This window comes from Catharus ustulatus, chromosome 6 (assembly GCF_009819885.2).
Source record: "Catharus ustulatus isolate bCatUst1 chromosome 6, bCatUst1.pri.v2, whole genome shotgun sequence".
Lineage (NCBI taxonomy): Eukaryota > Metazoa > Chordata > Aves > Passeriformes > Turdidae > Catharus > Catharus ustulatus.
This window is the reverse complement of record NC_046226.1, coordinates 16,838,523-16,862,101: the sequence shown is the minus strand read 5'-3', so window position 1 is coordinate 16,862,101 and position 23,579 is coordinate 16,838,523. Positions and strand designations below refer to the sequence as shown.

Sequence of the window (23,579 nt, the reverse complement as noted above, 5' to 3'; positions counted from 1 at the left end):
TCTTTGGAACATATTTAACATGCATGACTTCCTTTCTTAAGTAATGAATTCTGATAATCGTGCTACAAATTTCTATGGGTCACAGTAGTAGCTGTGGCTGTGTTTCCTTCTTTTGATCAGCCATTGACAAAAGGGAGTGTGTTTTTGCCATAATGTTTATTTGAGAGCCACTAGCACCATGGGGTTCAACACAGTAATATTGAAGATTAATTTGACAGTTGTGAGAGCACAGGTCTTGCAGATTGGAAAACATTTGCCATGGAAAATCTTCTTCCCCCTTTTACAAGGAGGTGTGGGTGATTTTGGGGCCCTATATCTTTATTTTATTCTGTCTGTGTTTTAGTCCCACTGTTTTACTGTCACAACCCCAGGAGCTAACCCAGCTCTTAAGATGCAATGTTCTGGAAGAAAGGCTCAAAGCTGAGAGCTTGTTCCAGAATCTCTGTCTGCTCAAACACTAAAGCTCATTCGGTCATTTATAACCCTCAGGGCTCCATTTTAAAATAATACAAAGATTGGATGTCTGTATTTTATAGGCATAATTGCAGGCCAGGACTAAACATCCGAGCTCAGTAACATGGGTATCAGTTCCAAGATTACTTGGAACAGCACTTTCCCCAAACTTCTCCCCCACTCCTTATTTGGACACTGAAAAATAATTTCCTCAGTAGTAGATTTTTACTCAGTGAAATCACATGTTTTTTCAAAACTTTTTTTTTCTCAAGATAATTACATTTGATAAGAAAAGGGAAGAAATAACAATGCCACATTCCTAAAGTGCAGACTGAAGCCAAATTCAGACTGCTGCTGTGTGGGGTCAGTGTTTTTTCCAAGGACAACTGACCCTGCTGAGCTTGGACACAATCCAAGGTCAAGTCCCTAAACACCTGTTTAATTGCATATTTCACTGTCTGAGGACTGGCCATTAATTGCTGAATTAATTTCCTATCTGCATCCCATATGCATTAGGTTATTGGTTGATGGCTAAACAAGGATTAAAGCGGGTTTTTTCACACAGAGGGTCAGTCTGGAAATGGATACTAAATAAGTGTGAGGCATGAATCTGTAATTCTGCTCCCTCTGCCTGGTATGAAAATTGCTCAACATGTGTCACAGGTTCTAGGTCTCCTGCCAGCTATCTGAGCCTTTCCTTAGCAAGCGCACTTTTCACATTACTCAAAGATGAAAAACAACAGCTAAACTGTGAAGGACTTCGTTCTTTGCAAAAAGTTCTAGTTCTACTTTTGTGGCTGAGATTTACAGGACAGCCATACAAAGAAGGGCATAGCAAGGAAACTAAAGGGCCAGCAGCCTCTCCCCTCTCTGCTCAGAACAGACCTGTGTGTGATTCAAACACTTGGTATTATCTACATCACCACAGATGCTCACTCCCACCAATTCACAGGGCTCCCTGTTGGTACAAGATCATGGCCACTTGTGTGGACTACTCCTGGTGTCCCATGAGGGCTTTTGCACAAATGCACAGTCAGTATGCTGACCTTGGGATCAAAAATAAGACAAGTTACTAATCTCAATGAAGAGCTTTGCTCTAAGATGGAAACTCCATGGACTGGAACATAACCATATTCTCTAGATTCATGATTTGCTACTGCAGGTTCTGCACATCTTATGAAATGCATGATCAGTGCATGTGATTTGGGAATCTCAGCTATTTCTCTGCTGCACTCATTCTATGTCAAACGGCTGCAGCATGGCAGAACAAGAGTGACCCAAGTACCCTGCTGAAGTGAGGTAGACACATTACCATTCCACTGATGACACTGAACCTGCTGAACTAGGACATATGAAGAAGTTTTTGCTCAACATGGTTTTATCTTTATCATCAAGAAATATATTTTTCAGCTGAATAAATGAAGTGTTATTGTGGTTTCTCAAAGTTCCCTATTTTGTTTGACCACATGCTACATTGTGATCTGCTGGTAGGGTGGTAAGAGCCAGTGAGCTTTTATTGACAGTACTCCCAGCTGCTGAGAGGTTATCTAAGTAGTGCTTTCTATTGTAATGGAAACAAAAAATGTGCAGTCAGAGCCAGGAAATGCACACTCAGAAATAAGAAAAAAGATCCTTACAATCATCAGTTTGTTGCATGATATGAAATAGTCTCATGCAAGAATCTCTAGAGAAAGCTTATAAAATTTTACAGAAGAAGAGTAGAACCTTTAGTAGTGAAGAAATGAATTTTCTATGGCTGAATTTTTTATTTTCTCTGCAATACTATGGGTTAGTTAAAAAAGACCTTGGAAGAAAAAATATATCAAAAATATACATGCTTAAAACATTATTTATAAAGCTTTTAAACATGTCGGTTTTCTATGCTTCTCCTCCAAAATTTTTTTCAAAGACTTTTCTGTTAGAGTACAGAACATGAGACAACTAAAAGCAGAGAACTGCTATTCCCACTTTTGTTCCCTGGGGAGCTTCGAGAAATCTCAAGCACAAATAGTCCAGCCAGCTGGTTTAGCCAATTGGTGGTCAGTTTACATTTCCTCTAATAAGTGAACTTCTTGACCGTACATTTTAACTGAGTCATTAAGAGCTCCTTTTCCAAGTGTTTTGGCAGGCTAGAGAGGTCTGGGACTGTGAATAAACCACAATAACTAGTAAAGAAGAGAACGGTCTGACTTTTAATGCAGCAGAAGAAATTGATCCAAATGGATCCAGAAATTAAAGCCACAGTGAAAACAAAGGGACACAAATATCCACCTGCAGGTTATAACAGAAACTTTTATTGGAAGGGCTGCTTCTTCCATTAAAATGCAGCCACTTTGGATGTGCAACATCAAGCGTGTTGTGCAAACAACTGAAAATACAAGTGAGATTCTAGGTGAGCAATATGTACGTACCCATAGAGATAATTCAATATGAATGCTGTAATCACTCTCACAGGATAACTTGAATTCTTCAATATATATGAAAAAAAGACAACAAGGTGTCTCTGTAATGGGAAACTGGAATAGTAATATGGGATTTGTCACTAACTGATCTCTCACAAAAGCTTCAGCCATAATCACCAGCATCACATTCAGTAAAGGACTGGATTCAAAACTGCTCGGCTTAAGCATGCAAGGAGGCACCAGTTGGAGGTGGCATGGCTGTAGATTGCCTCATGTCACTTGAAACTGCGTGAGTGTAACACACCTACAATGGGCACTTTGACCTTCTCCAAGGGGTTAATATCTTATTCCCTTAACCTAGCCGTTAAAACCAGGGAGAAGAGCCTGGCTTGCAGAATGCATGTCTGGAAGTTCAAAGAGTGAAGTAGAAACAATTACCAGAAATGTAGGACTATTTTTTTTGTTTCTCAGTGAAATGACTTTTCAGTTTCATGAAGAGAAAATTCAGTCAAGATCTGGAGATCAATACTTCTGTTTCATGTCAGGATCAGAGGAAGAGGATCTGCTCTTATCTCTATTCTTTGCTCTGTTTCGGCCTCACATCTTGTCCTGTCTGGGAGTTGTGCAACCATCTAGAACCTGTCATGGTCCTGCTCAAAACTGGCAGTTCTTGGGACTAAAAAAACCACAACTTTCTGCCTCTAAAGGCTCAGCACACCTTCTTTAAGATCTTGCTGTATCAGAATGTCACAAATCTTGAAATTTTCTGTCTTAATTTTGGCCCGAAAGGTAAATGAATGGGGAGAGAAAGAGAGAGACTGAGAGAGAGAGAGAGAGAGAGAGAGAGAGAGAGAGAGAGAGAGAGAAAGCCTTCTGAGATGAAATACTTCTTTTTCCAGGGAGCCGTGAACTGAAAGTAAGGAGAGCAGGAGAGCAGGAAAACTGCCAGCAGACATCCACATCACACACTAACTGGAACAAAGTAAACCTCTCATATCCACACAGTTTTCATTTATCCAGGACGGTTTGCAACCCAGTTGGCTGGTGGCAATTTTTGGAACATTGCAAGAAAATGTGGTTCAAGCATTATAAAGCAGTGAATGCCAAATCTGAGTAAAAGCCAGTTATTTGAGCAGGGCTTATAGGCATTTTCCAATGATCACCACTACTGAAATAAATAAATAGATGGCTTGCTATGTATACGCTCAGAGGGGAATGTTGCCCAACATTCATAGCTCTTTGCTATTAAGAGTAATGAGGACACAGCTGTCTGAGTCTGGAAGCCAGTATTTGCAGATATTTTTCTTCTCCACTGGCTTTCTTCCACTACCCATTCTTTGCTTATAAAAGAGCCCAAAAGGTCCTAACATTTATGCAAGAATTACCTTGGCTTTGTGGCATTTTTGAGATTGTTATAAAGCATGCTGACACATGGACAGATTTGAAACTCAGATGAAATATGAAAAACAATTTTCTCCCCTGATAACATCTCTGATGCCCTTAATGCCAAGCATAACACTCTCTTTAGTCAATCATGACAGCTCCTGGAGCAGTTGGCAGGAGTTGCTGCCACGGGCAGAGATCTGAAGGTCTCCCTTTGTGAAAAGGACTTCTCACTGCAGACCCTGGGGTTGTGATGTGAGTTTTGAGTCACATGTAACTGGTCAGTTCCACAGAGTCTCCAAAATAAATATAAAAGCACCCCACCCCATTCAAAGATCTTACAGCCCTTTAAAATCAGTGCTAAAACTCATAGTCTTTGTGACAAAGGGAATAAAATTTCATTTTATGGGAGCCTTCACTATATTAAAGGCTAGACACGGGCTACTGCACTTCAGGCACTGCAGTTTCAGAACAGTGGCACAAGGCATGTTGAAGTTGACTTCTGTAAGTCATCTGGTCCCAGCCTCCACTCAAAGCAGGGACAGTTCAGTCAGGCTGCTCAGGGCCTTTTCCAGTTGAGGTTTTAATTTCTCCAAGGGTACAACCTTTAGCTATAAAGTTTTTGAGCCTCTGTTCCAGTGTTCGACCACGTTCACTCTGATTCACATTTCTCCTGATAGCTAATAAAAGTTTCCCATGTTGCAACTTTTGCCCATTCCTGTCCACATGCACCTCTGAGATGGATGTGGCAGTAAAATTCCCTTATAAGTCTCATACTCTTAAGGCAGCTTAAATCCAGTTCCCTCAACCTCTCCTTCTATGACATGTGCTGCCACCCTCTAACCACCACAGTAGTCCTTTGCTGCACATCCTTCAGTGTTCCCAGATCTTTTTTATGGCAGGAAATCAGAATGATTGGGAGAATTGGGTGCCTGTGAAGCCAACAGAAATCGACTGCACTTTGAATTCTCCCCTGAAGGTAGTTAAGTGAAAATACTTAAAATGTGAATCTTTGCCTAATTTAGTAGCAACTGTTAAGGTCAGTGAACTATTTCATTGGATGCTGAACACAGAACCAGACTGCACTACTCACACATATACAGAACCGTGCACTTTTGTCCCCAGATCTTCAAGGTAAGCCTACCTTCTTTATACCAGAAGTCAGAAATTTCTGACTGGCGCTACATGCTGACCAGACTGGCCACATGACCAGGGTCACAGACAGTCCCACCAGCTCTCATGGTGAGATTTTCTATCCATGAAAACTCAGAAAGATACATGTTCAAACTGAGCATTCCCAAGCCAAATGGTTAATTTCCAAGTGGTCTGGCCTGAAAAAAAAGCCCCATGTTCTCTTTAGGTAATTAAAAAAGGGAAAAGTAAATAAATAAACAGAAGAGACAATGTTCCCAACCAGCAGGAACATTTAATCTCTGTGATTATTCCTGGAGCAAACTCCTGCTTTTACTCTCTAGAAGGCACATCCCAGTGAATTTTCCATCATGTGGGCCTGCTGTGGTGGAAAGTAAATTTACATTTTTTTCTTTACCATAGTACTTTCTTTTATTAGCCCCTTATTGCCACAAGGTCTCAGGTCACACTGAGTCATGCAAGGGAGCAGCTCCATTTTAGAAGGCAGAGTCTCCAGGACAGAAGCGAGCCTAGCAAATTCTTAGCATGATTAGCATTCTACAATTCATATTCTTTCTAATCATCTAAAATCAGATACTGCAGACCGTGCTTAGTTTAGCATTTCATGTCCCTCCCCAGGTCAAAGGGAATGAACCATGGATGGATCCCGTATTTCTGAAATAGTTTAATGTCCCAAGCTTCTAGATATCAGCTTGCAATTTTTGTAGAGTAGAATATGATAGTATTTTATATCTTTAATACATCTGTTAGCAGCTTCAGAATGCATGTGACCTGCTGGGCCATTAATGGATGTACTGCAAATTGTCAGCCACTGAATATCTTTAGAGGTATTCTCTAGTCTGTGTAGGATACACCATAGTTCTCTGGACTCAAATATATATTTGGGCTTATTGCCTGAAGAACATGGAGATAAACTTTTTAATTCTTTCAATTAAATTCATGGGCAGTGTTTGAAGTTTTATGTGCAACCCTGTAAAGTTCTCTTATACCACTTTTCATCTATAACTAGTTAAACTTCTTGAAAATGTTAATGAGAACAAATTTTGTCCCAAAATGCAATGTACCACCTGAGAAACATAATACCGGTTTTACAGAACTGTATCTTCAAACAGCACGGATTTAGTGGGGAAGAGCACCTCCTTTCTAAAGTTGGCATGCTACAGTCTTTTGGGATGAGTGCATGAAATCAATTGATAGCTGTCAATGCACAATTCTGGCCTATTCCATCATAAAGTCAGCCCTGCTTTTAATTAAAATAATTTCAGTCTGCTCCTGAAATAAAGCTCCAGATGCAGTGCTTAGCGATTTGCTGGCAATGAGTGCTGTATATATTGCTGCAGTCTACCTCTGAAGAGCAGGAGCACGATCCAAGGCTGCTCTGGCCTATGCCAGGTTTGGGATTCCCCACAGGGTTTGCAATAGCAGGAAATTAGCAGCATGCTATGGCTTTCAGATCACATCTCCTCTCCCTGGCCTGGTTCCTGCTCCAGGATTAAGGAGTGGCAGTCTGGCAAACGCACTCTGCACTGCTCCAAGATTCCTCCTTCGGAAAGGGGATGTCAGGCTACCCGTTTAAGCTATCGCAGCTTTGCGTTGCTCAGCCACAGGGACAATAAACGTTGTTCAATGGGTGGAGGCTCTTACCCATGCTATGAGCTTTTCTCTGCAGAATTAGGGAAAGCACACTGTCTTCTTTTGTGCCTCTGTACACGCTGCAAGCTGGAATTTATCAAAGGACTCAAAAGCACAGCAACCTACACCTGACAGTATCTATCGCATGCCCAACTTGTGTGAGACTCTTTCTAGCTAAAAATTGTTCCAGGAAGCTTTTAAATTATTCTACTGTTACATTTTGTACTACTCCTCCACTACAACATACCTAGTGTGTTCTTGTATAACCTGATACACTGCAGTACCACAAAGGGCTTTACTATTCATTCTAGAAGTAATTTTCCTTCCTTTCAGCAAATTATACCCTCTTCAGCAATAATCATTCTTTTGAACACCCACCATAGAAACTTCTGCTTCTCTGTCATTTACAGTTCCAGCTACTGTCATCTTACCCTAAGTTTTACAATACACTTTACTCTTTTGATCAAAGTCAGCCTCAATAATGCCCCTAACTTGCTGCTGCTCTATACTGAGATTTCTGTAAGCTTGTCTACGTTTATCTGGTAGGAAAGTACTTACACCTAATGTCAGTAGGTTGGAGCCATTTTCAACAGAACATACTGAAGTACTATTTGCTGTCTGTTCTGGAATGAGAAGTCTTAGTAACATTGCCAGATAATGCCACACTGCTCTTGATATCACTGCTTTCTATTGATCATCTTCCACTAGATGACCATGTATTTGGTTACCCTTTCACCTGAGTTCCAGTCCCCAGTTTCCTGATCACAACTGAGCTTTCCTAGACTTCTGTGTATTACACAATCTTTACACAATCTTCCCATTCGGTGTTACCTACAGATATGTTGGTTGTACCACAAAACCAATTAATGCCTTTTATCCAACCAGCAATTTACTGGCTCACAAGTTAATGCTTCATTTACTTAGGGAGCTGAACAGAAGACAAGAATTTTACTGTACAAAAAAGGGGGAAAAAATTAGAAAATAAAAGCAAGCTCAAAATATTATAAAAAAGTAGAGATTAAAATTATTTTGTGGAAAAAAAAAACCCAAAAGGAAACCCAAAACAAACAACACAGTCTAAGAGCAAGCAGTAGATTGTGGATTCTTTCAGACCCTGCCAGTTTATGGTGCTTTCCTCTCCCTCTCCTCCTAGATGCTCCCTGTTTAGCTGAAGCACTTCTTTTATTTTCAGTATCTGAATGCTTCATGAATACAAACAGATTTAGTCTCACTGTAGTGGCATGTTACAGATGTAGAGCTAATACAAAAAACAAGAAAATTTTCCAGATGGACTTACGTGTTTGTATGTTCAAACTTGCAGATATCCAAGAGAAGACACCATTCACATCCCAACTTTCCGTAAATGCTAAAGTCTCTGTCTGAAAACTTAGACCCCTCAAGGGTTTCCAGACAATTGCTTGGATATTGAGATTCCTCAGAGAAGCAGTCAGTTCTGAAAGCAATACTGAGCAAAGAGGTCTGAGGTTGCACTGTTAGCATGTGACAAAGGCTGCAGACCAGACCAATGGGCATTTATGCACTAAACTCCCACGGAGGATGTAGGTCAGTTAGAGCAGGGGACTTAACCAAGCTTTGGGGACCTGGGCCTGCATTTCAGCTGTCCTGACACCTATACTACTGCCTGTCTCCTGGACCATCCTTCTCACACTACAGTGAGGTCTTATACCACAGAGCACCTGCAACCTGCAGTTACAGCTGAAAGAAGAGACGTTTTTGCTGGTGTTAAAAATGAACATAGGTTTCAGCACATCTTGTCATCCCCAATGGGCAAAACATCCCAACTAAGAGGCAGAATGCTGAAACAACTGCCGTGAACAAGGCTGGTTGTAACTCACCATTATCTTCTAGTAGCTTTATTTTCTTTGAAAAGTTCTCTCGTGTCATTGAATTAGTAAAATGGGAAGGCAGAGAACTGGCAGATTAAGGGGTCAGAGCATGTTAAACTCCATGCAACATCTTACTCCAGGCAGCTCTTCTATTTCTGTGTGGCAGCTCTGTCATGGGTCTGGTGTTTTAGGGACATGACAAAAGAACAGTGCCAGCACATTATCACTTCCTATAGAGTCTGGAAAAACATATGGTCCGTTTGGCTGATTTATACTGGCAAAGAAGAGAATTCATATTTTCTATATATTTTGGCTTAACATCTATATTGTGACATATAACCATGGCCAATTTCAATCTGGAACCAAATGAAAAGAAACAAGACTGACCCAAAAAATATAAGGGAGAGGCCAAGAAAAACAGTGACTTTTAAGTAATTGAGAACACTGCCATCTCTAGACATTGTGGGTGATGCAAATAAATGCAAAAATTAACACAGGCCTGAGTAGCTATGACGGGCACTGAAATAAACCATCAGGTGAGGAGAGACTATCACGTACTGAAGTCTGCACATTATGCCACAAGAAGGTAGAGAAAGTGTCACTCATAGGAAAGTGAGAGAAAAACAAGCCAAAGAGCTGACAGAATGGGGAAGGGTACTCATGACACCTGTCAGTTCTTCAGCACTGTTAAGTGACTTGATTTTCTTTTATGCCCTGGAATTGTCTAGTTGGTGGGACTGTCTTGCATGACAGCTATTCCATAAAGGAAAGCTCATGAAATCTACTCCAGAGCAGACAGAGCTAATCAGTACATAGTGGCTTTAACTGATTTGGCACTGCTGAAATCCCTGGAAGTAAGACATAATAAAGGCAAGGCGGCAACAAAGCCCCACGTATCAAACCACTGTTAGCAGTGCTTCTAAGGAATCACTCAGAGATTAGTGGCAGGGGTGTGAGCCCTGCCCTGGCCAGCACATGCCAGAGGATATGGCAGGCTGGGCACGATGACTGCTCCTCTGAATTGAGTCACATATAACCTCCTGCCAGCTGACTCTGGGTGACAGCTGAAGTCTGTGTATTGTTTGGCTCAGAGCCCAGTGACCAATAACCCCCAATTCAGAGACCAAGCATAACTGAGGCCATTAAACCAGAGTATCAGTTGAGCTTCTTTTCTTTGCATACCCTTTCCCTCTCATCTCAAGGGAGATGAGATTCCTGGGTTCTTGCCACTTTGTATACCAAAGTATTGTACAGTTCCAAGAAAGAGGGACAATTGAAACACATCATGTAATGGAGAGGTCACTGTCTAGAAAGTTTTTAACCTTCCTGTGTCTGGACTATAGCCTGCACATCTAACAAGTCATGGACACTGACCCTTCTGTGCTTATGCCCCTTCTCTGCACACAAATCCATTATGTTTTGTAACATGACCCGTTCTAATTCAGCTGTCCCCTTCAGTATGCTGCTGTGCTTCCCTCCTGGCTCACAGCTCAGTAAAAAAGAAACTAGCAAACTTTCAATCACTCCCAAACAGCAGATGCACACTTCCACAGACAGAATCAGTTTAGCTTAAGGTAAAGTTGAAACCAAATTCAAACATTCCTGGTGGTCTCAATTTTTAATTATAACACGATGGTCTGACCACCTGTGTTTTCTGACCTCGAAATGTCAAAGAATGTCACAAAATCTAGGAAATCCTTATTGGAGTATCAGTATTTTAGCAGGAGAAAAATATGGTACCTGACTCTCTGACCATAAGATACTTATGGTTAGTTTAAGACAGCTTAAAATTCACTACAAGAACTTCTGCTTTAAGATCTTCACCAAAATCAATAAGAACTGTAATCATGGATCTAAGTGTTTTTGTCTCCAGTTGTTGTCCAGTTACTTACTCAGTATGACAGTAGTCAGTTGTGGCTATACTGTAGTTGTATTTATTCTGTTTTCACTTTTCACACCATCACACATAAATACAGTCAGTGAGTGAAAGGCGCTGACATGCAGAATGATGCGCTTGCTCCTACTGTTACACTTTGGATACTCAGGAGCCTGCTATTTTTCATTCCAGTGTACAGAGTGCCCGTTCACTTAATAACATGCCAGCATTATTGGCTTGCATGTTATATTTCTTGGTTCAATTCTACTAATTTCTTTGTTAGTAGCAGAATTTTCACAAATAAATTAAGCACTTGCCTGTGCTTTAACCATCAGACTGTTCTCCTCCCACACTGCACTTAGGGAGGAATGAAAGCAGGAGCAAGCCAAGCCACAGCAGGCTCAGCTTACCTTGCTACAGATCGATACGTACAGCAGCTTTTTCTATCAAGCTGACTTCTTTACCACAAATGGATTAAACTTCAGTGTAAAACAGTATTTTGACCCTCATCCCCCCCTGGTAACTGGGACAGGATACCTTTACTGATGGTCAAATTTCTGTAGGAATACTCTACTGATGGACCCTACTGTAGTGGCTGGAGGAGTCTTGCCTTTCCTCAGCCCCAGCCCAGCCTCTGTGCTGGTGCAGTGGTTTCCTGAGGGAGGAAGAAGCTCTGACTGTTTACAGATGTACCTTTTAACCCATGATTATTTTATAGTCAGCTTATGATTACCTTATGAAGATTGTGGGGATTGTGAACAGATCAGGCCATCAGACCAGAAGCACAGAAGCTGGATCTAAAAAACTTATAGTTATGCTTGTCTGGAGCTGTACAATGTGGGTTTATCCAATGGGACTGGATTATGTTAAGTATGTCTCCAGGATGTTAATGATCCTTCTTTCATTACTCTGACATATGGTCTTGTACCTTAATGTATATAGTTTGTATTTTCCATATGTTTATTTTACCTGGCTTTTATAGTCTCATTACATTAAATAATCAAGAGGAAACCATCTTGGGTTGTGCTAAAACATGAAACGAATACAGCCTAAGTGGAAGAAGATTGAAAAACTCCAGGATCAAATAGCTGCTAAAAGCTTTTGTAGCACAGATATTCCTGAAGCAACTTGGAGATATGGGAAAAGGGCTTGGGCTTCCTCTCTTCTCTGATCTATGCAGAAACATAGAGAAAAGTGGCCACTGAATTCCAGCCAGGTTAGTGCATTGGTGTCGTGGCTTAAGAATGGTGCTTTCCAATTTAGTACTCCCACTAAAACACCCATAGGCTGGTCCCCCTCACCCACTCCTATTGGAGGCACAAAAGGCATCACAGGTTGATGTAAGAACAATTTACTGGAAACAGCAATGAGATAAGAAAATTAAGGATAAAAGCAACAATATTCATTACAAAAGTGTACAGAAGAGAGTGATTCACATGCAAAAATGCTCACTGCAGCCTTCAACAACAAACAACCCTGGATGAATTTTCTCAGCTGGAAGAAACACCTACTTCCTGGAAGACACAGTCCCTTTGCCCACCCCCATCAATGACATGGGGGGATATAGGATAACCTCCAGGTCCTGGCTGTGCCCCCTCCTGGCTACTGCAAAAAAAGACCCCTGTCTTCCCTGGAACCAAGACAACTGGGGAAGTAACTGAGTTCCACTTGTCTCACCTTGAGCTTCACTGCTGTAGAATTATTAAACTGGACATTTTCCTCCTGTCTGTGTATCTTTACAGGATACTAGCCTAGAAGTCACCTCCACACCTATCATCCCCTTGTGAAATTATCCTGGGTATAATCGTGAAAGTGAATATTATTTCACTTTAGCTCCAGAATACCCAGCACAGAATCATTTGGGCTGGAAAAGATCTCTGAGACCATTGAGTCCAACCTTTGACCATGTTGTCCCCTAGCCCATGGTACTGAGTGCCACATCCAGGTGTTTCTTGAACACTTCCAGGGATGGTGACTCCAGGAATGGCATGCTTTATGGCAAGTCCAGGAACTGAACACAAACTCCTCCAACCCAAGTCTAAGCCATCAATTATAAACTCTTGAGATGCTTGAGAGGAAACTTTCCCACTGCTATGGCAGCATAAGGTCTCAATTCATGTTTCCTTGTACAAAGCCCATCAGGAAAACCATACTACAAGTAAAGGCTACATATCATCTCTCTTAATTTAATCAGGAGCTGTCAACATTACTTATAATGAGTAGGAGTACTCAGACTGCTATTCCAGAAGTCTGAGCTCAGTCTCTTGCAGAATCTGTTCTCATATAATCTTTTCTGATTAATTTGGACATGATGGCAGTCATTCCCTAACAGCGATCATTCACAGCCTTCAGGAACTTGCCCTCTGGAGCAGCAAAAGAAATTGTCTCACAGAGCAAGAGGAAAAGGGAAAGACACAGAGCTGAACCAAATAGGGTTAAAAAAAGGCAATGGCAGGAGCAGATTCCATTTGTCTTTACTTTATACAAAGCTTTCTAAGGCATAATCTCCTTGCTGCATTTCCCTACTTTTCTTCCTCTTGTTTCTATATACCCAGAGAGGTCACTAGGAAAGTCATTAGGAGGAGGCAGCCTGGCTTGGTGGCTAAACCATTGGATAAGGAACTCTGGGCTCTATCCCAGCACAGCCATGAGCCTGATGCAAGACCTGGGCACCTCCTTTCAGTTCTCTGTCTCCTAATTTCCCTTTCCTTTCCCCACACAGGCACATCTGGTTCCTTCATTTTGCTTGAAAACTCATCTAGACATAGGCTGCGCTTAATGAGGTTGGGCACAAGACAGGGCAGTACAATTGCAGGCTTGGATGTGGGGTTTAGGTATGCTTGTAATATAAATGATAGTGATTTAAAACCCATCTGTGCAAAGGTAATCTTTTGAAATCTTTTGTTTCACTGCACAGTGTAGGACTGGGGACACATAGGTGGGGAACGTAGGAGGTCCTGCCAATCTTTGAGAAATGAAGAAAGCTGAAACAATGACTACTGCACAAATGGGGCATGAAAAGCAATTCTCTCTTACACTTGGAGACAGCATCCTTCCATTTCCTTCTTCCTTTTACATTTTGCTTTAAAAATAACAATTACGTTGCTTTTTTTTTTCTTCTCTTTTTTAAAAACTTATCTCCTCTGCTCTCCTCCCTTCTCTTTGTCTCTAGGTCATACTCATCTTGCCTTATGCTTTTACTTTTCCTAACATTTACCTCTCTGTCTTTGAAGTCTGCTTTCTCTGATGTCTCTGTTCAACCCACTCCAACCCCATCATCTCCTCACATTGTGAGCTTGCATTAATTGGAGAGAAAGCAGTAATAAGAGCCCATCCAGCACAGTTCTTTCTACAATGCCCAGAAGGATCTGTGTTTGAGGCATTTTTTGAAGATCATTGTAAATCAGGAAACAGAAGGTGGAGTGAAAGGAAACTGGAAAGAGCTCTCAGCTTATGAATGTATAATGCAAGAACACAGGCTCTCACTCCAGTAAACTAGAGCCAACAGTTACTAGACCAAGTTCCTTGAGCAAAAAGTCATTATTATGACTAACCCATTCTAAATTTATAGGGAAGTAATGTTAGAAGATAAACAGTTCAAACAGTGCTTTTGCACTAGATGTTCTTTGCTTTTTTCTGTATGTGGTCTTTTATTCCAACATTAATTGTGGTTGTAAATCATTCCCAACCTGCTTTGCAATGATTTACAAAAACTCCGTGCTGTTGAAAACACAGACCACTTACACATACAAAATATAAAACACTCAGCAACTCCAGGGGTAAAAAATACCATGAATCAAACCCACAGAAGACTTCAGAAGTAATTATCATTAAAATATTTTTTGTCTGCTACCACAAATGGCTACAGGTACTTCTGCAGCACACAAAGGACATGAGTGGGCAAAGTCATCACTGACAGGTGTCTTTGAGAGGCACTTGAGCCAGGAAAAGTTTTGTTTTCACAAAAGACAAGATCTGGAGATGAAAGAATCTTGGCAAGACTGAGTGGTGGTAAGGATAGGGAAGGATTTTGAATGCTTAACCACTGCCTATGACTATCCAGGCCAGAAAGGATGAGGCCAAAAAGCTTGAAAGGGAGAAGAATGGATTATATTTCTTTTTTTTTTTTCTGCATTGAAACATATCAGTCCCATGACGGGGAATGTTATGTGATCAACCAGGGGTGCACATTCCCTTGAGAGCCAAGGAATGTGAGGACTTGGCAGGCAGGCCAGGTGCCAGAGTGGGACAGAGCAACCTTCTTGCAGCCTCCCTACATTTTGTGGAGAGGTAGAAAAAAAAAGAAAGAGCTTATTAAAACTCACACAACTTTCAGATCAAATTTTTGTCCTGTTTCTCTTTGGAAGTCTCTTGAACAACCTCAGGGCTTCAAAGCTGAGGCTGCAAATCTCCCAGTCTCCCAGAAAATGCTCCTGTATTTAATAAGTTGTTTTAACTGAAATTCAAAGTGAAAGTAAAGACTTCTGTTGTCCTAGCAGTAGAAAATGTGACCTTGATCTGTAACTCCATATCTGACCAGACAAAAATGTGCTCTCTGTTAAAATCTGCAAATTGCACAGACACATGGGCATGAGAATAACTCTGGTTCCTCTGCAGTCAATAGCAGAAAATCTCATCATCTCTAATAGAAATACCTGTGACTAATTTTATTTGGAAAGAAGGTGCTAGGGGGTGGTGTCTGAACACCAACATAACAAACCTGTAAGTTACATAGTGGCTCAACTACTGGGCAAAATTACTTCTAGTTCACTGTTTTCAAACATTCCACCACAAAATTAGCCCTTGAAGTGCTTTGTATCCTAAGAACATGCTGAATATGAACAATGAGGTAAGCATAGAGCAATCATTAACATGAGAGATGCTTATAATTGGTTTATGGATGCCAGGATTCCTGTGGTTCAGACCTTCTTGAATGACTTGGGTAAAATTTTGGTTGCTCCTGAGGACCCTGTCAAGGCTCCCTTCTGTCTTGCCTCCAAGGACTTCAAGCATGGCACTGCACATAACCCTGTTAATTGCTCCAGGAATCCTGGAAACAGGGGATCAGGCCTTTCTACCATCATCACAGTGAGACATGGACAGAATCACTCCCTTTGGTGACCACTTTCCATCCTAGGGCACACAGATACAACAGTAAATACTGCATCAAGACAGTGAATGTCTCCAGAGAATTTCACTAAATAAAAAATGAAATCTAACCTAGCAGAGAACCCTGACAAGTTTTGTTTCTTTTAGTTTTGTCTTTCTTCCTTTAGCACATCATCTACCCAAATTCAAATCTGGTGTAGACTTATAGAAACTGCTCCCAGCTTCCTGTGGTACTCAAATGGCAGCCTGTCCTTTCCCATGCATTCTCATTAATGTGTCTCATCACAACCTTTCTTTACAATTAAATCCCAGATATTTGAAAGTTAAAATGACAGAAGTGAACAGCCCTGTCTGAAAAAAGTACTAGTCCTCTCATTTCTGCCAGCATGGATAGAACATATGTGCCTTTTGGAGGCTGGAAAGTTCACTGTAAAAGTTTCCTGCAAGACAATGTCAGACAAGCTTTAATATAAATGAAAATATAGAAGAAAGATTTCTAGTACTTACCAGCACACTGATTGTTTTCATCCAACTGGAAACCAAATCTGCAAATCAGAGGTCTTGTAGCAGTAGGGTAGTTAGGAACAGGGCCTGGTGCTGGGGGCGGTGGATAAACATTGGAATAAGGACTCAGGTACGGTGACCGATACACTGGGTTTGTTCGGGGGACGCATAAATAGCCACCGTTCTGGTTGACACACACCATGTCTCCTCTGCAGGCCTCAGGAATAGTCCGACATTCATCAATATCTGGAATGAAATTGCAAGAGTTTAAAGAGTGATTGCTTCTTAATGGGACCTATCAAAAAATAGTTAACATGCCTTTCTGCAAAACATTGCAAAAAAAATGATATTCTACAGCAAAAAGGCTAATCCTTCCTTGTGGAACCTCACTTTGAAATTAGATTGTACTAAAACAGGAAACATCCTTTATATTCAACATATCCTGTGATCTACTAGTTTTACCTCACAATTAGAGGACAGAGGGGGAGGACAAGGCCTGTTTTGCTGTTCCATAGAACTTTGGTTTAAACACTGATTTACACATGGCTGCAGCATGCTACTGCCTGTTCCTGCTAGAGGGTCTGTCCAAACCACAACATGCAGATCAGGATTTCAGAAACTGATGGTTTGGTCTGTCCAGCTGTGAAATTTGGATCCTGCTTTGGAAATCTCGAGTTCTCTCCCACAGAAAAAGTTAGGGATGCTCGGATCTGGGGACACAGTTCAGGCCTCTTTCTTGCTTTGACTGAGATTGTTGCTGAATTAAATTTAGAAAAATACAACTGGTTTAGCCAAATTGAGCAGTCCCCTGGTTCATGGGCCACAGAAACAGTAGGCAGGGCAAACAATCTGCTGCAGGGTTTTCTTTTTCTGTTTGGGGGACTTTATTGCACGTAGAAGATGCTGCCCGGGAGGCTGAATGCTATTGAAAAAAAGATGCTACTGAGCAAAGTGCAGAATTCCTTACACTACCTCAACTCAGTTTATTCAATTTACATTCTCAGCACTGAGGATGGAAGCCTATCTGAGCCTGCAGGTGGAGACAATAAATCCTGAGGTTGAAGGAGAAAGAGAAGGAGGGTGAACAGCCTTCATCCTTTGGCAGCTATACTGAGCTCCTATCAAAATGCATCATTGTTGTTTGAGTAGCCCTGACAGCCTGTTAGTATCTCAACAATGTCAAAGATCAATGCTATTTAAACACACACACATATTTATATATACACATTATTTTTGTATATACATGTATACAAACACACATATTTGTCACACAGTAAGAACTTTTCAACTAAAACATAGTAAGAGCAACACAGTGTTAACTCAATAAATTCAGGATTTCTGAACCCAAATTTAAACGTTTTGATTTAATTAAAGTCCTACCTAAGCATTGCCCAGAGGTACGGTCCAGGTCAAACCCATTAGTGCATTGCTGCTAAAAACAGAGAAAAAAAGACACTCAATGACTGCGAAATGAGAGGTTTGCAGAGTCAAATGCTCATCTGGATTATTATGATTAGTACAATTGTTCAACACAATATAGCACATCAAAATAAAGTCCCAGGGGGCAGTCAGCAAGGCATGAACCTGAGGTCTCAGCACAAGTTCCAGCCCCTCAGCTCAGGAGTGGCGTGCTCAGGTGGGGGCAGTGTCAGGCTGTTCCTCTGCCCAGGGGTCACCAGTGTGCCATGTGTTACGAGTAGTTAGCACAGAATTACAGTCTTTTAGTTTGGGGTCTTGTTTTTGCCAGAACAAGGGAGTTTATCCCGAAGGTTACTTGCTACACCTCTCACAGGCTCTGAAGCTCCCCAGACAGCCCATTCAGCACACAACATGTTAGACATTGACTGATCCAGAGCCACAGTTGAAACATAACAAACTAAGTAAAAATAAGGCTCTTCCTTTCCACCAAACCGTGTAATTTTTAGAGGATAAATCTTTAGACAACATACTACAGGTATTCAAGGTTATGGAAGCCTTGTCCCTTCCTATTCTGTTGTCATTATCAGGGCTGCAGCCTTGGGTCTTCAGCGCCTGCTCAGTGACCTCAGCATTTCTAACTAGGTGAAAGTCCTGGTGATGATGGTTTCAAAGCCTGTTAAAATTATTCCCTGCTCTTCCTAGCTTTTCACTGGGCCTTCAGCTATCTAGCAAGGGGCCAAGAAATTGATTCAAGCCCATTATCTTCCAGTAAATAAGTTGTACTAAGGAATGTTTGCAAGAGATATCCAGGAAACAGGAACCACTGAAACAACCAGGGGGCAGAGGGATGGAGTGTGTTCAAGATTCTTCGCTTTTTTTGTTGTTTCTTAATGATAAAGACATTTATTTTTGGACTTTATGGAAGAAATGAGTCAAAGAGTAAAGTACTTAATTGATGTTTGGAAAAGTATTATTAAGTTGGAAGACCAAGGGTTAGAGGGGTGAGTCAGTGGAAGTGGGTCATTGCAGGACCTTGGGACAGAACATGAAGTGAAACACATGGCACTGTTTGGACAGCACCTGCCACTTGCACATATGAATACACAAAACCACTGCTAGAAGTGTTAGACGAATATGGAGGAATTCTGCCTTCATTTATTTTGGCATTCCAAGATGTTTTGGTATCATGTTGTGGAAAGCCAGGATATACTAATGGGAGAATGTATAATCACTCTCATGTTTTAAAGAATGTATGTACTCTACCTTTTGTTCTCTTTTTTGTGTACATACACTATACCTAGGTTAGCTGGAAAAACTGAAATAGTTTTTAACAAAATTATTATGTTTTAATCAATAAATAATGATTCAGAAACACTGAAACTACTGTAGAACTGGTTTCAACAATTTTCTAGAACTTTGTTCTAGAAAAGATTCCAATATTATCAAAATTACAATTTTCTGTATCTTCAGAAAGAACTCGTTGCTGTCATTTCAGCTTCAAGGTGCTTTTTCAAAGCAACTTCAAAAATCAATTTATGTTACAAGATGTTTTTATAAAAATTATAATGTAAACAATATTTTTTAAATTATAAAAACAAACCCTTAAAGACATCTCAAAAATTCTCCAGGGGCATGAAAAGCATTTCCCATACAGATCCAATATTAAAAAAAAATATTAATAAGCATGCTCTGTGCAGAAGATTTTCAATACAATAAAAGAAAAACAGCTACATTTCAGACACTTTTGGCAAAGATATTTAGTAACACAGCTCTGGAGACCAAATATATCTGGACTACCAAGTAGAAATCCAAACAACATGCCTTTAGGAACAGTTTTTCCTGATTTAAAGTTACTTGGAGCCCAAGCACACAAAGAATTACTGATTCTGCTATTTCAAGAACTGGACTGCTTTACTTCCATCCACCCTCTTGAAAAGAAATGGGTTTGGGCATAAGTGAAAATGAAAACTGGGATACAGTCATTCAGGATCACTGTCCAAAATTAAACAATCTTAAGACATGATCCTAAACAGAGAAAATGTGTATTTATATGAATGAATTTTCCAAATATGGATGTTTCTCACAATAGGACTGAGCAGTCTCTGATCTCATGGGATAGTTTTTCTTATTTCCTGTTCCAGAAGCGCTCAGTTTAGAGGCAGAATCAGATTTTCATTCAGGTCCAGGTTTCTACAGGGATATTTTGCTGAGCTGGCAAGAATGAGTCAATAAGCTCAATCCATGTTCAACTCCAGAATCCTGTTGGCTCCAAGTTCTCCCCTCTAAACCCTTAGACCACACAACTTCCTTTTCATGTAAACCCCAGACCACAGAGCTTCCTATCCACCTGCTAGCCAGTTAAGTTTCATGCTGTATAGCACTTCAGTACAAACCAGTACATACATCTCTGCATCTCACCTGTGCTTTTCCAGGGCTTGAAAGGCAGACGGCCAGTGTGAAAGCAGTCAGTATCCTGTAATGTGCATAGAAAATAGGCTGAAAACCTTCTGATATCCAGGCTTATTACGTAGGATTAAATACACATGGACAACTTAATTTCTAGTGACCCTTCAGTGTATTCCACAGTTTTACTAACGTGAATTTGGCCTCTGGAGGAGTAATTGTCGGCCACATTCAAGTCTCAGAGCCAGTGACTCTGATGGTACGTTGGTTTTATGCAACTGGGATTGAAACCAGACTGCACATGTCTATGGACTAATCTAATTTTTATGACACCCCATGCAGCAGCTGTTAAATGAACAAGCATGCAATATTCGATATAGTGGTTTCGCCCCACTCTGACACCTTTCTTTTGCAAAAATGAAAGCTTCCCTTGCACACTGTGCATGTTTTACAGATGGGTAAACCAGAGCAAGGCCCTGCCTGAGCTCTCAGTGCAAAGTGTTGGCAGGGCTGCAGACACGTCACGCAGGAGGTCTTGAATCCAAGCCAGCTGCTCCGACCGCTAAACCGCATTTCATCCCCAGGAGGCTCTATCTGAGATGAATCCATTTTCTTGGGGCCAGATTCTGTCCCTTTACTTAGTCTTGAAGGAAACACAATGTGCCAGGGCACCAGCTACCAGAAGATGTTATCTTCAATAGAGCTTTCCCCAGGTATATCCTCTTCACATCTAGTGGTCCCTACTGGGTCTCACTCCACTGCAACTGAAAGGATTCCTTGCTGAAAGAGCCCTACACCTATTTTTGGAGCTCCTTACCTGGAGCATAAAAATTATGGTCAAGTAATCTCCCACCTTGAAATATCTGCTAACAGATAGTAAATTATGAAAGGACAATCAGAAACTACTTTTTTTCTAGGTCCTGTGGACTTTTCAGAGTTTTGCTGCTGATTTCTATAGAATTTCCCAGTACCATTAGACCCACACCTTGCTTATCTTGGATTGTAATTCTAAATGGTAATTGTATAAAATACATTCCCACAAAACCAGTACAGGAAGCAGGGGATATTTTAGGTAGCCTTAGTTCTCCTACCCATGTGAGCTGCCAACTTTCCCTTTTAGAGCTGTCCCTGATTTTCAGAGTGCAAACTGAGCTGCTGAACAAGACCTATAAATGCATCAGACAAAATCACACACAATGACCGACACATTACAACAAAATTGTTTTAAATGAGGAGACAGGGACAAGCTCTGAAAAGTAAACATAAACGCTAAAATGGTTGTTCATAGTGCTGTGGAGACAGATTGTGCTTGTTGGCAACTTTTGAGTGACAAGGAAAGGCAAATTCTGCACAGAGTTTTCCCTGAACTACAATTTTATCCATTTAGCCTTGCACTTAATTTATTGATTCCTCAAATATTTTTTAAGAGATTTTAAAATGTGCACTTCTATAAAGACTGCATACTCACTTTGCATATAGCAAGAACAGCACTGGAAGGGAATAAGGGAATACAACAGGTTATAGCAGAAGACTGACATACACAGCAACTGGGCTATGCTGCACATTGCTGCAGGACAGTGCACGATAACAAAATCCCTCATAAAACAGTCAGACAAAACTCAAACATTTTTAGACATTCTTTAGTTTCCTTTGCTACAAGATGATATATTCTTTCCTCTTGGTGGAGGGGGTGACCTTACTGCCTCGTACGTGTTCTGTCTGCACCCATGATCTCAATTTGCTCGTTACTTTAGATCTAAAGTCCCCTCAAGAATTATTAACAGACATGCAGCACAACCTATCAACACTACATGCAGCTGGTCACAGTAGCTTGCCCAGCAGGCAAAATATTTTACACTAGTAATTAACTTCTGCAATAGTAACTAATTAAGTTCAATCAATCAATCAATCACTGTAGCCAGTGGGATCTGTGCTGCTGCAGTTCAGCACTCCCGCAGATGCGCAGAGTATAAGCACAGATCAAGAAGGAACTCGTCAGAGACAGCACAGCTTTAATAACAGGCAGATCGTCTTTCCCCACCTCTGACCATTGAGATCCTGTCTCTTTGCAAATGGCTTTTGCAAGTGGATTGGCATAACATGTTCCTGCCACAGCTATTTTCCACAAGTAGTTTTCCCGTCAGTAAATAAAGAAGTTTCATGCATACCACTTACCTTCTTAATCCTTGCATGTCCAAAACCGTTGGGGAAAGGTGGAAAAAAACCAGAGTCTGTGCTGATGAATAACTAGAAAGTTTTCCAAACATTACCCTCTGCTAGCACTTCAGTTCCTCTGTCATTTATAGTCCAAAGAATGAAATGGCAAGTAATGGAGAAGATCGGGAGCCGTCTGTACCTCCTCAGACACTGGAGAGAATACAGAGAAAGCACCTGGTTTTGCTTAGTTCTCTTCTGTAATTCAGCATTAAACCAATTGGAGGAGGAATGTTAAAAATGAACACTTCATTTTCTAAGTATGTTAAACAATGCAAATGGGGGCCTCAGCCTGGGACAGCTGGTTTAGATTACAAAGCTCACCAACTGGCTAGACTCCTCACAACAACCTCGAGGAGCCTGCCAGGATAAAACACTAACAGCTTGAAGGAAAGCCTCTCCCGCTGCAAACTTCACAGTTAAATGTGCCTCAGAGCAGAGAGCACCGTTATTGGACAGAAACCCTTATCAAGGGACTGGAGAAGGGAAGGGATTGTTTTCCTTGCTCTGAGAACAAAAAAAAGTCAGGCTTTTTTGGAGGCCCTCTAGCTGGTGTCCTGGACAATGAATATGCAACATTCACTTCTCTGTGCCAATGGCATACTGATGAAAGGTCTGACCCTCTGGGAGGTGAATAACTCAAATTCATGACGATCACAGCTACAGGAACTATATTGCTTGGGGATTATTTGAAAACAGGAATAAACAAATTAAACATTGAAAGGGAAACAAATAGCTTGTTTGCAAACACTGGCCCTTCTTAAACTGACCTCATGCTTAAGGGAGCAGTTTATGATATGAAATACTTCTTCAGGAAAAGCATAACTTGCAGATCTTCAGTTATGACTGAAGAGGAAGGAAATAAAGTACTTTTTCAGGTGTTTTGCAAGTTTGCCACAGGCAGGGCTTTAGTAGGTCAAGCAGAACATTTATGGGATGTGAAAGGTAAGCAATCAGATGCAGCAATGATTATAGTAGAGTCAAAGATGAACACTGAAATTAACACAGACATGGACATTAAACAACCAGTTTGAATTACTTGTTGAGTGTCCCATTTGAGAAAATCCTTAATTTCTACAGAACCTCAAATTGTTATCATACATCTCTGTGTAACAGATTGAGAAACAGAAGCACAGTTGACATAACAGATAATGATAAAATCAGCCTCTAAGCATCGACATCCAG

The 23,579-nt window shown here is 40.9% G+C and overlaps 1 protein-coding gene across 2 annotated transcripts in view; it reads right to left on the bottom strand.

Annotated features, from left to right (window-relative positions):
* Nucleotides 1-22,801, bottom strand: part of FBLN5 (fibulin 5) — a 45,401-nt gene extending 22,600 nt beyond the window's left edge. Inside the window, exons 1-4 of one of the 2 annotated variants that reach the window (XM_033063848.2) lie at nt 22,356-22,801; nt 20,196-20,250; nt 17,739-17,790; nt 16,362-16,604 (exon numbers count right to left, since the gene is read on the bottom strand). In XM_033063848.2, coding sequence (XP_032919739.1) covers nt 16,362-16,604; nt 17,739-17,790; nt 20,196-20,250; nt 22,356-22,447 — 442 coding nt within the window. In that variant the 5' untranslated portion in view covers nt 22,448-22,801. The remainder of the gene's footprint in view (nt 1-16,361; nt 16,605-17,738; nt 17,791-20,195; nt 20,251-22,355) is intronic. The other variant, XM_033063849.1, reaches the window with a different exon arrangement.
* Nucleotides 22,802-23,579: the final 778 nt, after the last annotated feature.